Source organism: Armigeres subalbatus, chromosome 1 (genome assembly GCF_024139115.2).
Source record: "Armigeres subalbatus isolate Guangzhou_Male chromosome 1, GZ_Asu_2, whole genome shotgun sequence".
Taxonomy (NCBI): Eukaryota; Metazoa; Arthropoda; class Insecta; order Diptera; family Culicidae; genus Armigeres; species Armigeres subalbatus.
The window spans coordinates 37,661,128-37,675,783 of record NC_085139.1 but is presented as its reverse complement, the minus strand read 5'-3'; the positions used below and the strand labels follow the sequence as shown (position 1 = coordinate 37,675,783).

Here is a 14,656-nt window from a genome sequence, read left to right as displayed (position 1 = left end):
TAACACGCGGTTTTTTCCTAGAGCATGATGTGAACCCAGTCGCATTCTTTATAGCACTTTCTTTCAGTGTTTGCTATTCTCATACAAATAAAATTTTCAAAATCTCATGCACAAGCAACACTCATCACACGCGAAGCTCCAATTAAAATTCAATCGATATGAACGAGTATGGACCGGTCTCATTTAATATTTATTCTTGCCACAGCATGGATAAACGACGTACTTACCACATATCATAATTTGACAAGATTTCGCTCGCCGATAACTTGCCAACTTTTCACACCTGAAATTTTCTCAAGTGAAAATGTCCCTAGTCGTATTCTAACTTGAACAGATACCTTTGTCTATGTGGAATGTGGTCCAGTAGAAACATTAATGTTCATTAATAACAATATTCGATTAGCTTCAAATGTTCCTGGTTCAGTCACAACATAGTTCGCCACAAAATTTAATTACTTTACGAATAGGATTCCACACGCATTGTGTACAGACTTCTTTCCACTCTCATCGATGACAAGGCTCATTTCCAAAGTGAGTAAAACCCAACATAATAGTTAAGTTGTAATTAGGTTAGACACTGTATTATATTCTTAGAACCTTTGCCTCTTTGTCGGTCTAAAACAGTAGGTATCTTTTGGTAATGGTGGAACGAAACTGTAAAAAAGCTCGTTAATGGCATTCACCCGACAACGACCCGTACCTAATGCTGTAGGAAATCCCAAATAGAAATGTGCGACTCAGCCAAGGGGATTCGTCTGATTATCCCAATCCAATAGACATTTTTTCTTCAAATTGATTTGTTTATTATAGAAATATTGTATCACTAAAGAAACATCAGTGATAAAAGAATGTTACGAAAAACTCTTTCTTGTTGGTTAATTTGATCACCTTCTTCAAAGACGAACAAAGAATTTTCGCTTACTCTTGCACACACGTGCTGTTGACAGATTCCAAATTGTTGCGGTTTGCACGGTTGTTCATTCCGTCGTAATCGATTTGTCAGTGCAGGTGCTAAATTGTAGGATACCACGCCATTTATAACCTGACTGCTCGAATGAAGTGGTTGACATCCTTAACATGGATGAACGTCTAAGGTTTTGTGGGATTATTATCAAATGTTTTCGGGTGGGCTTACAGATTATAAATTATAATTTCGTTTCTTCAAACGTTGCTAATGATGTAGCTGAGATCAATGAAAAGCATTAACAATTTTAATGAGGATATGTGGCGTACAGAAAATAAAAGAAAAATCTTTTAATGGAAAGCAGCGGTACGAATATACCGACGGGGAAAATCCGGATCAAATACATCAAATGCTGTCTGCAATACTGAAAGTGTATGCATAAATAGAGTAGATGTAGTAGACAAGTATTCTCTGTTTATATACCTACAAATCAATAAGCATTGGTAGTTATCTCTGAAACAAGCAACAAAGGTAGATACCGATTCAATTCTTATTCCAACAAAGGAGTTGTGAGTATTGCACAGGTAGTAATGGATTTGACCGCGGGCTCTAGCAAACATTTACAGAAATCTGCATACATTCGAAAGCGAGTTCTGCCAAAACGACCCTGTACGGTTGAAGCATACTATCCCATATATTGTGTCAGATCGGACTTTAAACAGACTTGACACGGATGGCTTCCTTGGACACTCGGTAACATCATACGCGTCGAGTAATGGATCACGATTTGAAACATTGAACTGCAAATGGCGTATATGCTCTTCGAAAATCCCCGCAACTTTAACGTTTTTGCTAAGCAAAACATATGCTGGATGGAAAACTAAATAATACAAAAATCACGAGTTGTAAACAGGCTCCATAGTGCTGAGACAATCATCGTGTACACTACCAACATGGACGACTAAATGGCCGGGCGCCTTTTTGACTGACCTGTGATATTTTGTTCGTAAAATAAAAACCGAAATACGTTTTAAAAATTTTAAATTAATATAAAACCGAATAAAAAAATCATTGCATTTTAAAAAAATATTTCGGAAATGCATGGGAAAACATATTAAATTCATTCATTGCTACCTCTATTTGGTATCTATAGATAGGACAACAAATTCTAGGCGGGAAAATATGTATTGATTACAAAAAATATAACAATGATTTACTAGAAATCTGCAAAATCCATATTTTGGATAAAATTCTGAGGTTAGGAACAAAAGCTCAAAATGACAAAAGATCGAAAAGGACAAAAGGTCGAAAAAGACAAAAAGTCAGAAGGACAAGACGTCAATCGAGATAGAAGGTCGCGAAAACCAAAAGGTTGAAAGCGACAGAAGGTCGAATTAGATAATAAACTGAAACGTAGAGAATGAGTCTCGCACAATACAAGTTTAATTCATTTCTTAGAACAACATTCTTTTTATCTCTAGCAGATTTATCCTGACGTAATCAGAAAAAGTGATGCGTCGAATTACAATCAACAGGTTTTCCATTTTTCTGTTAAAGAGCTCGATGAGTGATACTCAATAACACCATTTATAGAAGATGGTGTATACGTCACTTTTTCAAATTACGGTAGTATCTAGATATTCATAATATTGGTTTTTAGTAATTAATCCTTCTTTGAATATTGCTTATTCTTCAACTTTGTTTACTTCTGCTTGAAGTTAGATGCATTTCACAAATACCTTTGGGATTCACCCAACTTATTATCAATTTCTTGATCAACCTTTTTTCTCTTTCGACCTTTTGTCCCTTTCGACCTTTATTCCTTTCGATCTTATGTCCCTTTATACGTTTTGTCTTTTCGACCTTTTATCCTCAATCTTTTGTCACTTCGACATTTTGTCTTTCGACCTTTTGTCCTTTCGACCTTTTATCTTTCCACCTGTTATCATAGATTAAAAAAATCGTACTTCTGTATATACAGATTCTTGATAACAATTCGACCCCTGTAAATGTAGCAACCCTACCCAGTGTACCCTGATCGAATCTGTGTCAAAAGGTCGAAGGTCAAAAGGTCGAACGTCAAAAGGTCGAAGGACAAAAGATCGAAAGGACGAAAAGTCTAAAGGACGAAAGGTCGAAAGGACAAAAGGTTGAAAGGACAAAAGGTCGAAAGGACAAAATGTCGAGAGGACAAAAGGTCGAAAGGATAAAACATCGAAAGGACAAAAGGTCGAAAGGACAAATGATCTAAAGAACAAAAGGTCGAAAGGACAAAAGGTCGAAAGAACAAAAGGTCGAAAGTACAAAAGGTAGAAAGGACAAAAGATCAAAACGACATAATGTCGAAAGGACAAAAGGTCGAAGGGATAACAGGTCGAAAGTTCAAAAAATCGAAAGTACAAAAGGTCGAAAGTACAAAAGGTCGAAAGGACAAAAGGTCGAAAGGAAACAATGTCGAAAGGACAATAGATCGAAAGGACGAAAAGCAGAAACGATAAAAGGTCGAAAGGATAAAAGGTCGAAAGGACAAAAGGTTGAAAGAATAAAAAGTCGAAAGGATAAAAAGTCGAAGGAACAAAATGTCGAAAAGACAAAAGGTCGAAGGTCAAAAAATTGAAAGGAAAAAAGGTCGAAAGTCAATAAATTGAAAGGACAAAAGGTCGAAATGACGAAAAGTCGAAGGAAAAGAGGGCCGAAAAAATAACAAGGTTGAATGAAAAACAAGGAAAAAATCAATTTTGAAATCTGAACAATTAAAATTAAAAAAAAACAATAAAGTTTCCCGTCTGAAGGCGGTCTTGGACGTTAGAGGGTTACTAGTTGACTTCAATAAGAAACACAAACGTTCACAAATCACGTAAGAGAACGTCCATAAATTACGTAACGCTTAGAGGGGGAAGGGGTTAAACGAAGTGTGACGAACCATACTTTTTTTTAGATGTTTGTTACAAAAAGAGAGACTAAGGGGGAGGCAGGGATTAAAATTTCTCAATTTTTGCGTTACGTAGCTAATGCATCTTCCCTAACGCAAATTTTGGCAATTCCATACTCCTCTCAACTTTACAGCGTAACGTAACGGTTTCTATTAATAAAAATAAATGTATTATGTATATTCGTTTATAGTTACTTAAAAACAAATTTCGTGAACAAAAACGTATCATCTTTTGAGCACATAAAAATAAAATTACTGTCATTAGAAGATGGTGTATTTTGCTGAAATGATATATTTAGAATTATCATTCTGATGATAATAAATCCTGGCAATACTTTGATAAAAATATTGATTTGACAATACACCCTTAATGAATACCCTTTGTATTAACAAAAGGAAAATTTTAGAATGAAATGTTTTCAAGTGTTTTTGGTATTTCATATGCGATATAAAAATGCGAAACTCGAATGAAAAGGTTATGTAAAAACAAAGAAAAGAATCAACAATGAAAATAAGGTTAAACACAAATAAATAATAAGCCTTTGCCTTCGAATAAAAGAAAGAAAATTCAACAATAAAATATAATCAGGTGAAACACAAATAAATATAAATATGCGAATCTCGAAAGAACGGCCTATGACTAAAAGAAGGAAAAATTCAGCAATGAAATATTATCAGGTAAAACATAAATGTGCAAAATAATGGTTGATTAACTCTCGACGTTTTGCCTATTTTTTTCGATCTTCGACCTTTTGACCTTCGAGTTTTTGATTTTCGACTTTTTGGTCTTCGACCTTTTGTCCTTTGACCTATTGTCCTTCGACGTTTTTATTTTCAACCTTCGACCTTTTGACTTAGATTTTTTGTTTCGATCTTTTGTCGCTTCGACCTTTTTTCCTTTCGACCTTTTGACCTTCGACCTTTTGTCCTTTGACCTTTTGGCTTAGATTTTTTTGGTTCGACCTTTTGATCTTTTGTCCTTTCGACCTTTTGTCCTTTCGACCTTTTGACCTTCGACCTTTTGGCTCAGATTTTTCTTTTCGACCTTTTGACCCTTCGACCTTTCGTCCTTTCGACGTTTTGGCTGTTCGACCTTATGACTCAGATTTTGTGTTTCGACCTTTTGTCCCTTCGACCTTTTGACCCTTCGACCTTTTGACCTTCGACCTTTTGTCCTTCGACCTTTTGACCTTCGACCTTTTGTCCTACAACCACCTTGATCTGTCAGGAGTAGAGCTGGAAGGGAAAAGGGATCAGCTACATCCAGCAGTGCGCGAGCGAAGAACTTGAGCAGTAGAAGGCGCAAAAGGATTTAGCAACGAAGAATGCAGAATTTCGAACGCCGAGAGTATGAGTGGAACATGAAGTTCGAACGACAAAATATGAAGCTGAAGTAGCTCTGTAGCAGCAATTTCTGAACAGAGTTTTTTAAGTGAGGTGTGTGCAGTGGAAGGTGTTTAATTCTGCAATGGAAGCTCCTTTTGAAAAGGCTTCGGAATAGAGATGTCATCCCGAGACAAACTAGGACGAAAAATCTTGCGATTAGGAAAAATATCTTCCGGAAGTTCCTCTGGAAATTCCTCCAGAAGTACCTTTGGAGATTCCTCCAAAAGTTCCACTGGAAATTCCTCCGGAAGTAACACTGGGAATTCCTTCGGAAGTTCCTCCGGGAATTCCTCCGGGAATTCCTCCGAAAGTTCCTCCGAAAGTTCCTCCGGGAATTCCTCCGGGAATTCCTCCGGAAGTTCCTCCGGGAATTCCTCCGGAAGTTCCTCCGGGAATTCCTCCGGAAGTTCCTCCGGGAATTCCTCCGGAAGTTTCTCCGGGAATTCCTCCGGAAGTTCCTCCAGGAATTCCTCCGAAGTTCCTCCGGGAATTCCTCCGGAAGTTCCTCCGGGAATTCCTCCGGAAGTTCCTCCGAATTCCTCCGGAAGTTCCTCTGGAATTCCTCCGAAGTTCCTCCGGGAATTCCTCCGGAAGTTCCTCCGAATTCCTCCGGAAGTTCCTCCGAATTCCTCCGAAGTTCCTCCGGGAATTCCTCCGAAGTTCCTCCGGGAATTCCTCCGGAAGTTCCTCCGAATTCCTCCGGAAGTTCCTCCGGAATTCCTCCGAAGTTCCTCCGGGAATTCCTCCGGAAGTTCCTCCGGAATTCCTCCGAAGTTCCTCCGCGAATTCCTCCGGAAGTTCCTCTGGGAATTCCTCCGGAAGTTCCTCTGAGAATTCCTCCGGAAGTTCCTCCGGGAATTCCTCCGGAAGTTCCTCCGGAAGTTCCTCCGGAAGTTCCTCCGGGAATTCCTCCGGAAGTTCCTCCGGGAATTCCTCCGGAAGTTCCTCCGGGAATTCCTCCGGAAGTTCCTCCGGGAATTCCTCCGGAAGTTCCTCCGGGAATTCCTCCGGAAGTTCCACGGGAAATGCTTCGAAAGTTTGTCCTGGATTTCCTCCAGCAGTCCCTCCAGGAATTCCTCCAGATGTTTCTTCAGAATTCCGTCGGGAATTTTTCAGGAAATTCCGTAAGGAATTCTCCCAGAAGTTTCTCCGGCAGTTCCTACTGAAGTTTCTCCTAGAGTTCCTGCTGGAATTCCTTCAGAAGTTCCGTCAGGAATTCTTCCAGAAGTTTCTCCGGGAGCTCCTCCGAAAATTCCTCCAGAAGTTTCGTTGAACATTCCTCTGGAAATCTGTCTACAAAATCGACTAGGAAACTCTTAAAAATTTATGTATGGCAAACTTCCCCCAAGAACACATAGAACACAGTTTCGAAACTAACACCTTTTCGGGTTTCTTTTATTAGTTTATAATCGTGATTTGGACAGACAAAATTAAATGTAAGATAAGTTGAGTTGAAAAGTATAAATATAACAAACTGTATTGTGTGTAGAACTGGAGCATGCAAGGAAAAATACCTTCGACACTAAAAACGCGTCTACAGACTCAAAATATAAGAAAATCGTTACAATTGAAAGATTGTAGTAGTACCTTTTGATAGGGCATTTCGCCTTTCTATCCCCAAAATTCAAACAAATCGAACAAGCATTCGTTCGCATGCATGTAATTTCTGGTTTTCTTCCGGCTGTTTGTTTTTGAGGGCCGTCGTCTGGGCGTACTGAGAGAGAGATTACCATTCGTTCGTATGTCTAACTGTACAACGCTTGCACATGAAACAAAATTACGCGGCTCGTGGAGGTCATAAAGCACCCATCACTGGGTAATGAGGCTTAACTTGTTGTGCATAAGAGAGGGGGAAATTTCCCGCATTCTTCGGAAGACTGGGTAAGCAAACTGGTTTGGCATGTTTGGAAGAGATGGGAAACGAAATTGCCTTTCGTATTTGTTGACGCTATTTGAAGGAGTGATAGAAAGGTTGGATTGAAACATCAAAGCATCTTAAACCGTTTAAGCCGTTTGTTTACGAAGCTGCTTAAGTGATATGTTAGGAGGAAATTTATTTTTACGGGTTTGTTTTTTTTTTTTGTATCAAAAATGTCTCGTTTTTTTTAAACGCACCTAAAAAGCACTTACTGTGCATAATGCATATCTTCTTCTTCTTCTTCTTCTTCTTCTTCTAATGTTTCTTATGTTTCTTATATTTCTTCTTTTGATTTTTATTTTTCTTCTTCTTGTTTTCTTCTTCTTGTTGTTTTCTTCTTATTTTTTTCTGCTTTTTGTTTTCTTCTTCCTCTTCTTCTCTTCTTCTTATATATATCAATGAATTGGAACGAATATTACCATAACATTAAAAATTAGTTTTTCATTATTAGACTGCAATGGAAAAAATAAGCAATCCCTTAATTTTCACTCAAACTCAACGATTTGAGATTCTTCCACCTCAGGTTGTCGTTCAATCCAATAAAGGGGAAGGGGAAGTGATGAAAACTATTTTTATCATGCTACCCCTTATTATCTTAATAAAAATAAATCTAGTTTCCAAGATATTCCCTCCTAATTGTATTAAGTTGACGAGTAGAACACATGATCATAAATTGCCAAACGAAATCCCATTCCATAAATCAATGAAAAAAAAAATTCCACGAAACTGATGCAAAAACAGCGAACGTAAATTATTTGTTCAAAACTGTTCATCAACGAGGTTGATAGATCATTTTTTCATGCTTTATAATAAACTGTTCAGACTTCCTCGCAAATTAACAAATTCATCAACCATATGTCAGTCAAGCACTTTTAAACAATCAACAACCGTCACCCTATGGAACGGGCTGATTCATGCTGCCACCGTGAGCCATACTCTGCACAGTGTACATGCATACGAACAACACCAATTTCGAAAGTGATGCAAAAACCGGGCCATCCTGGCGTTCATCACTCCCGATTCCCACCAAGAAAACCGCTTGCCCCCAAATGTACGTACATAAATATATGCCGAATAGGGTACATGGCCTGGCCACAACTATAACGCTAGCGAGATACTCACCGGACGTGCTGAGACCGGGACTGGCAGTGAACTTTGCTACGTCAACAATTTTCACTGCAAACTGCTGGTTGGACTCCCGGTGGATGCACCGGCGGACTATCGAGAAGGGTCCCCTGCAAGAAAAACAAAAAGAAACATGCTGCTGAAAACGGAAATACACAGTATGGGGGTAGCATATAATAGCGGGAGGTCAGGGATCTTTTGAATGTGGCAGGACATGATGTCAACAAATCCAAAAACATACCAGAAGCAGATTAAAAGTTACTCGCATTCGCAAATAATCCAGGTTTCGACGTTTGGGATAACTCTGAATATTGAAATGTTTCGAACAAATATGCAAAGTTCCTTTTCATTCATTGTTAACCATCGGAAACTGCTAAAGCCTTTAATTTTGATCGTCATTGAGTCTTTAATTCGCACTTTACCCTGCGAATCACATATGCATAAAGTGCACAATGGCTGAAAGCAACTGCAAAGAACCGTAGCAATTAGCCAAGATCCTGTCTGCAAACCACAAGATGCAGTGCTTCAACTTACTCTGCAGCACCTTGACTTCAGAATGGGAAAATGTTAATCTCGTTAGGAAGGCAGCTATATAAATGTACATTCTGCGGAAAACTACGTGTTGCGTGCGGAGCGAGCAGTGCAAGGAGTAACATCCCGGTGATGGTGGTTCAACAATTACGCCAACAGCGAACTTGCTCGGTGGTGGATAATGAAGCTATGTACTTGTCATGTTTGCTAGGGGAAAAAATTGTTATAAATCTGCTGTTTTCCTATGGACGAAGTGAGAAAAACTCGCTACGTAATCAAAAGTTGGCTTTAGTTCCAACACCAGTCTGTCGTGGTCAGACAAATTAACGTATGTGATGTTTTCCTAATAATAGTGGAGTAGCTGTAATTTGATGCACTTTACAAAAGATTGTAAGGATCGAAAAGAATGATTCAATTGTGAACTCGTATTCCTGGAGATACTAATTAATAGCTTCGAGATAGATATGAAAAGCTTTGAAAAACTTTACCTATTATATCAGGTAACATATTGCTCAACGGATGTCCTGTTAACGTTCCAAGACATCTGTGGACCAACATTTCTATAACCATCGTACATAAAAATGATCGTAACTGACACACTTACCTATCTATAGCGACCGAGTAAAATTGACGGCACTCTTTCATGTTTACGGGCTTCGTGTTCCTAAAGAATGGATCATATTCATAATCGGAATAAAAGGAGTAACATTTCAGTGTGTCATTTGCTATATGATGGCGTTAAATTGTCAAAGCTTTTTGACAGTTAACCCATGTATTCTCTGTCAAAACCAGTCGCTACGCTCAGCATTCTGGATGGGCTGGATACTCTATTTAACGCTTTAGGGCATAGGTTCCCAAGTTGTGGGTCCCGATCCCCAGGGCTGACCACAGTGGGGGGTCGAAAAAAACCAATCTAGACTAAAACCCAACTATTATGTTCGAAAAATCTATACCAGTTCTTTGCTTTGGATTTGTTAAGGTGGTTATACAACAAAGTCACAAATCGGCCAAGAGCACAAATTGAGAAAACAACAACGCCCATGGGGATGAAACATTCGTAGATCGTTTTTTTACTCATGCTAAACAATCGACTTTAATTTCAGCATTGTACGACAATTATTACGCTAGATTTGAAAATTTGATAATAGGAGTAGAAACTCGTGTGGTGAATTTAAAATTCACCACATGGCTTGATTGTATAATCACCTTAATGACGAATAACTAATTTTGTAAATCCAATTGTTAGTTTTGAAGCAACATTTCCAATTCATTTTCAATTCATGTCTATCTTGAAAACAACATACGAAGTTAAGGTAAAGATTCTACAAAAAGTTGTACCAAAATTGTTAAATCAAAAATAGCCAACAAATCGTTAATGTAAACTATGTTAAATGTGTTTGCTGAAATCCAGCAATCTTTTGAATGATTTACTGAAAATCAGTTAAATGTTGAGAAATGTTATTACTGGAAATCCAGCAAACGTGTTTAGCGGTCAAAATAAAACCATCTGTTAGAGATAAAAATACGCGAAAAGATATAGCGGCCATATTTACTCCACCCGCTTGTCTAAAAGCTACTTTTTTTTTCAATTACGGTGAACTCTCGATTTTGAAGGGACAATCGAGTGAGGGAGGTATGAAGATAGGGAACACATTTTTTTTTTAACATGTAGAAATATAATATGCTTTAGGATCATTTGGCGGAATGCCATTTGGACGAAAGGGTCATTTCACCGAACGCCAATTGGCCGTATAATTAAAGCTTGGATTTAAAGAATAAAGAAATGAGTTGTACGAAATCACTACAGAGTAGTGAGAAGTAAGTAATTAGAAATGGAAGTGAGTACTTAGCAGGGAGATGTACGCAGTAAAAGTGAATGGTAAGAAGTAATAAATAAGAAATGACAACTGGGTGGAAAAAAGAAAGATGTGATGGTTGTGAAGTAAAAAGTAGAAAGGTAGTAGTCAGAAAAACAGAATCAAGAAGTGAGAAGGAAAAGATGATAATTGGGAAGTATGAAACGAGATGTTGAGAAATGGGAACGGTGAGCTATAGGACAAAAGAAAAAAGACAGAAGAAAGAAGACAAAAGAAAGAAGAAACAATATGAAAGACAAAAAGGAAGAGGAAGAATGATGAAGAAGGAAGAAAGACAGAGAAAGAATGAAAATGATGAAAAAAGAAGAAGCGAGAAGGAATAAGAGAAGAATAAAGAAGAATGACGACGAATGAAGCGAAAAGAAAGAAGGGGAGAGAAAACAAGAAGAAGGGAAGAGAAAGAATAATGAAAAAAGAAAGAAAAATAAAAAGGATGAAGTAAGAAGTAAAGAGAAAGAATAAGGATGAGGGATGCAAGAAATAGAAAGAAGAAAGAAAAGAGAAAAAAGGGAATATTCACTTCTCAATTTTTCCTTCCTCACTTCTCCCTTCTTATTTTATTTCTTGTAAGATTCATTCATTTATTTAGTTAACATCTAAACAGATAACACTGAATCAACAATTTGACGCCACAATGCACGGTTCGAGGCCGCATCTCTCCATCCTCGGATACGCCCCACGCTCGCCAAGTCGTTCTGCACCTGGTCTGCCCATCTCGCTCGCTGCGCTCCACGCCGTCTCGTACCTGCTGGATCGGAAGCGAACACCATCTTTGCAGGGTTGCTGTCCGGCATTCTTGCAACATGTCCTGCCCATCGTACCCTTCCGGCTTTAGTTACCTTCTGGATGCTGGGTTCGCCGTAGAGTTGGGCGAGCTCATGGTTCATTCTTCGCCGCCAAACACCGTCTTCTTGCACACCGCCTTGTAAGATGTGAGAATTTGATCATTCCATTCTCACTGTACACTTCATGTTATTCTCATTACTCACTTTTTACTATTCGGTCAAATGGATATGCGCCAAATTACCTGTTCGTCCAAATGGCATTCGACCAAACGGTCAAATTTTCTGACAGCATCGAGTTAGCGAGGTAAAAAGCCTTGGAAAATTACTTCGATATAGAGCATGGATCCCCAAACTGTGAGTCGCGACCCCCAGGGGGTGAGCTGACTCAAGGTTGTTCGCGAAAGTCAAATCCTTATTTATACTTCCGTCTATATTTTGTCCCACAAATCTTTACCAGCTTTTAGATATGAATCTAAGTAATGAATGGCTCATTAGAGAACAACATTTTTTACGAAGTTGTTATCCGAGATTCTGACAAATACAATGCAGTACAATATGATCCAAGTATAAACCAAGTCCAATCCTTAATTATTCCTAATCCAAATCATTTATCATATTTATCATTCAAATCCAAATTCAATCAAAAACTAATCTTAATCCAATCCAAATCCAATCAAAATCTAATCCGAATCCAATCCAAATCCAATCCAAATCCAATCCAAATCCAATCCAAATCCAATCCAAATCCAATCCAAATCCAATCCAAATCCAATCCAAATCCAATCCAAATCCAATCCAAATCCAATCCAAATCCAATCCAAACCAAATCCAATCCAAACCAATCCAAACCAAAACCAATCCAAACCAATCCAAACCAATCCAAACCAACCAAACCAACCAAACCAAACCAATCCAAACCAATCCAAACCAATCCAAACCAATCCAAACCAATCCAAACCAACCAAATCCAATCCAACCAAACCAACCAAACCAATCCAAACCAACCAAACCAATCCAAACCAACCAAACCAAACCAAACCAATCCAAACCAATCCAAACCAACCAAACCAATCCAAACCAATCCAAATCCAATCCAAACCAATCCAAACCAATCCAATCCAACCAATCCAAACCAATCCAAACCAACCAAATCCAATCAAACCAATCCAAACCAATCCAAACCAATCCAACCAATCCAAACCAATCCAAACCAATCCAAACCAACCAAACCAATCCAAACCAACCAAACCAATCCAAACCAATCCAATCCAATCCAAACCAAACCAAACCAATCCAAACCAATCCAAACCAATCCAAACCAATCCAAACCAATCCAACCAACCAAACCAATCCAAACCAACCAAACCAATCCAAACCAATCCAAACCAACCCAAACCAATCCAAACCAACCAAACCAACCAACCAACCAATCCAAACCAATCCAACCAACCAAACCAATCCAAACCAACCAAACCAATCCAAACCAACCAAACCAATCCAAACCAACCAACCAATCCAAACCAATCCAAACCAACCAAACCAATCCAAACCAACCAAACCAATCCAAACCAACCAAACCAATCCAAACCAACCAAACCAACCAAACCAATCCAACCAAACCAATCCAAACCAATCCAAACCAATCCAAACCAATCCAAACCAATCCAAACCAATCCAAACCAATCCAAACCAATCCAAACCAATCCAAACCAACCAAACCAACCAAACCAATCCAAACCAATCCAAACCAATCCAAACCAACCAAACCAACCAAACCAATCCAAACCAACCAAACCAATCCAAACCAATCCAAACCAATCCAAACCAATCCAAACCAATCCAAACCAATCCAAACCAATCCAAACCAACCAAACCAATCCAAACCAATCCAAACCAATCCAAACCAATCCAAATCCAAATCCAAACCAACCAAACCAACCAAACCAACCAAACCAATCCAAACCAACCAAACCAACCAAACCAATCCAAACCAATCCAAACCAACCAAACCAATCCAAACCAATCCAAACCAACCCAAACCAATCCAAACCAATCCGCATCCAATCCAAACCAATCCAAACCAACCAAACCAATCCAAACCAACCCAAACCAATCCAAACCAATCCAAACCCAATCCAAACCAATCCAAATCCAATCCAAATCCAATCCAAACCAATCCAAACCAATCCAAACCAATCCAAACCAATCCAAACCAATCCAAACCAATCCAAACCAATCCAAACCAACCAAACCAATCCAACCCAATCCAAACCAATCCAAACCAACCAAACCAATCCAAACCAATCCAAACCAATCCAAACCAACCAAACCAATCCAAACCAACCAAACCAACCAAACCAAACCAACCAAACCAATCCAAACCAATCCAAACCAATCCAAACCAACCAAACCAATCCAAACCAATCCAAACCAATCCAAACCAATCCAAACCAATCCAACCAACCAATCCAACCAAACCAATCCAAACCAATCCAAACCAACCAAACCAATCCAAACCAACCAAACCAATCCAAACCAACCAAACCAATCCAAACCAACCAAACCAATCCAAACCAATCCAAACCAATCCAAACCAATCCAAACCAACCAAACCAACCAAACCAATCCAAACCAAACCAATCCAACCAAACCAATCCAAACCAATCCAAACCAATCCAAACCAATCCAAACCAATCCAAACCAATCCAAACCAACCAAACCAATCCAAACCAATCCAAACCAATCCAAACCAATCCAAACCAACCAATCCAAACCAATCCAAACCAATCCAGAACCAATCCAGATCCAATCCAACCCAATCCAAACCAATCCAAACCAAACCAAACCAATCCAGATCCAATCCAACCAACCAAACCAATCCAAACCAACCAAACCAACCAAACCAACCAACCAACCAATCCAAACCAATCCAAACCAATCCAAACCAATCCAAACCAATCCAAACCAATCCAAACCAATCCAAACCAATCCACATCCAATCCAAACCAATCCAAATCCAATCCAAACCAATCCAAACCAATCCAAACCAACCAAACCAATCCAAACCAACCAAACCAATCCAAACCAATCCAAACCAATCCAAACCAATCCAAACCAATCCAAACCAATCCAAACCAATCCAAACCAATCCAAACCAATCCAAACCAATCCAAACCAAACCAATCACATCCAATCCCA

General features: G+C 38.8%; 1 protein-coding gene across 11 annotated transcripts in view; it reads right to left on the bottom strand.

Annotated features, from left to right (window-relative positions):
* Positions 1 to 14,656, bottom strand: part of LOC134224508 (peripheral plasma membrane protein CASK-like) — a 666,907-nt gene that overhangs the window by 440,451 nt on the left and 211,800 nt on the right. For all 11 annotated transcript variants that reach the window (XM_062703917.1, XM_062703880.1, XM_062703885.1 and 8 more), the window contains one exon: positions 8,263 to 8,375. In XM_062703917.1, the coding sequence (XP_062559901.1) occupies positions 8,263 to 8,375 (113 nt within the window). The remainder of the gene's footprint in view (positions 1 to 8,262; positions 8,376 to 14,656) is intronic.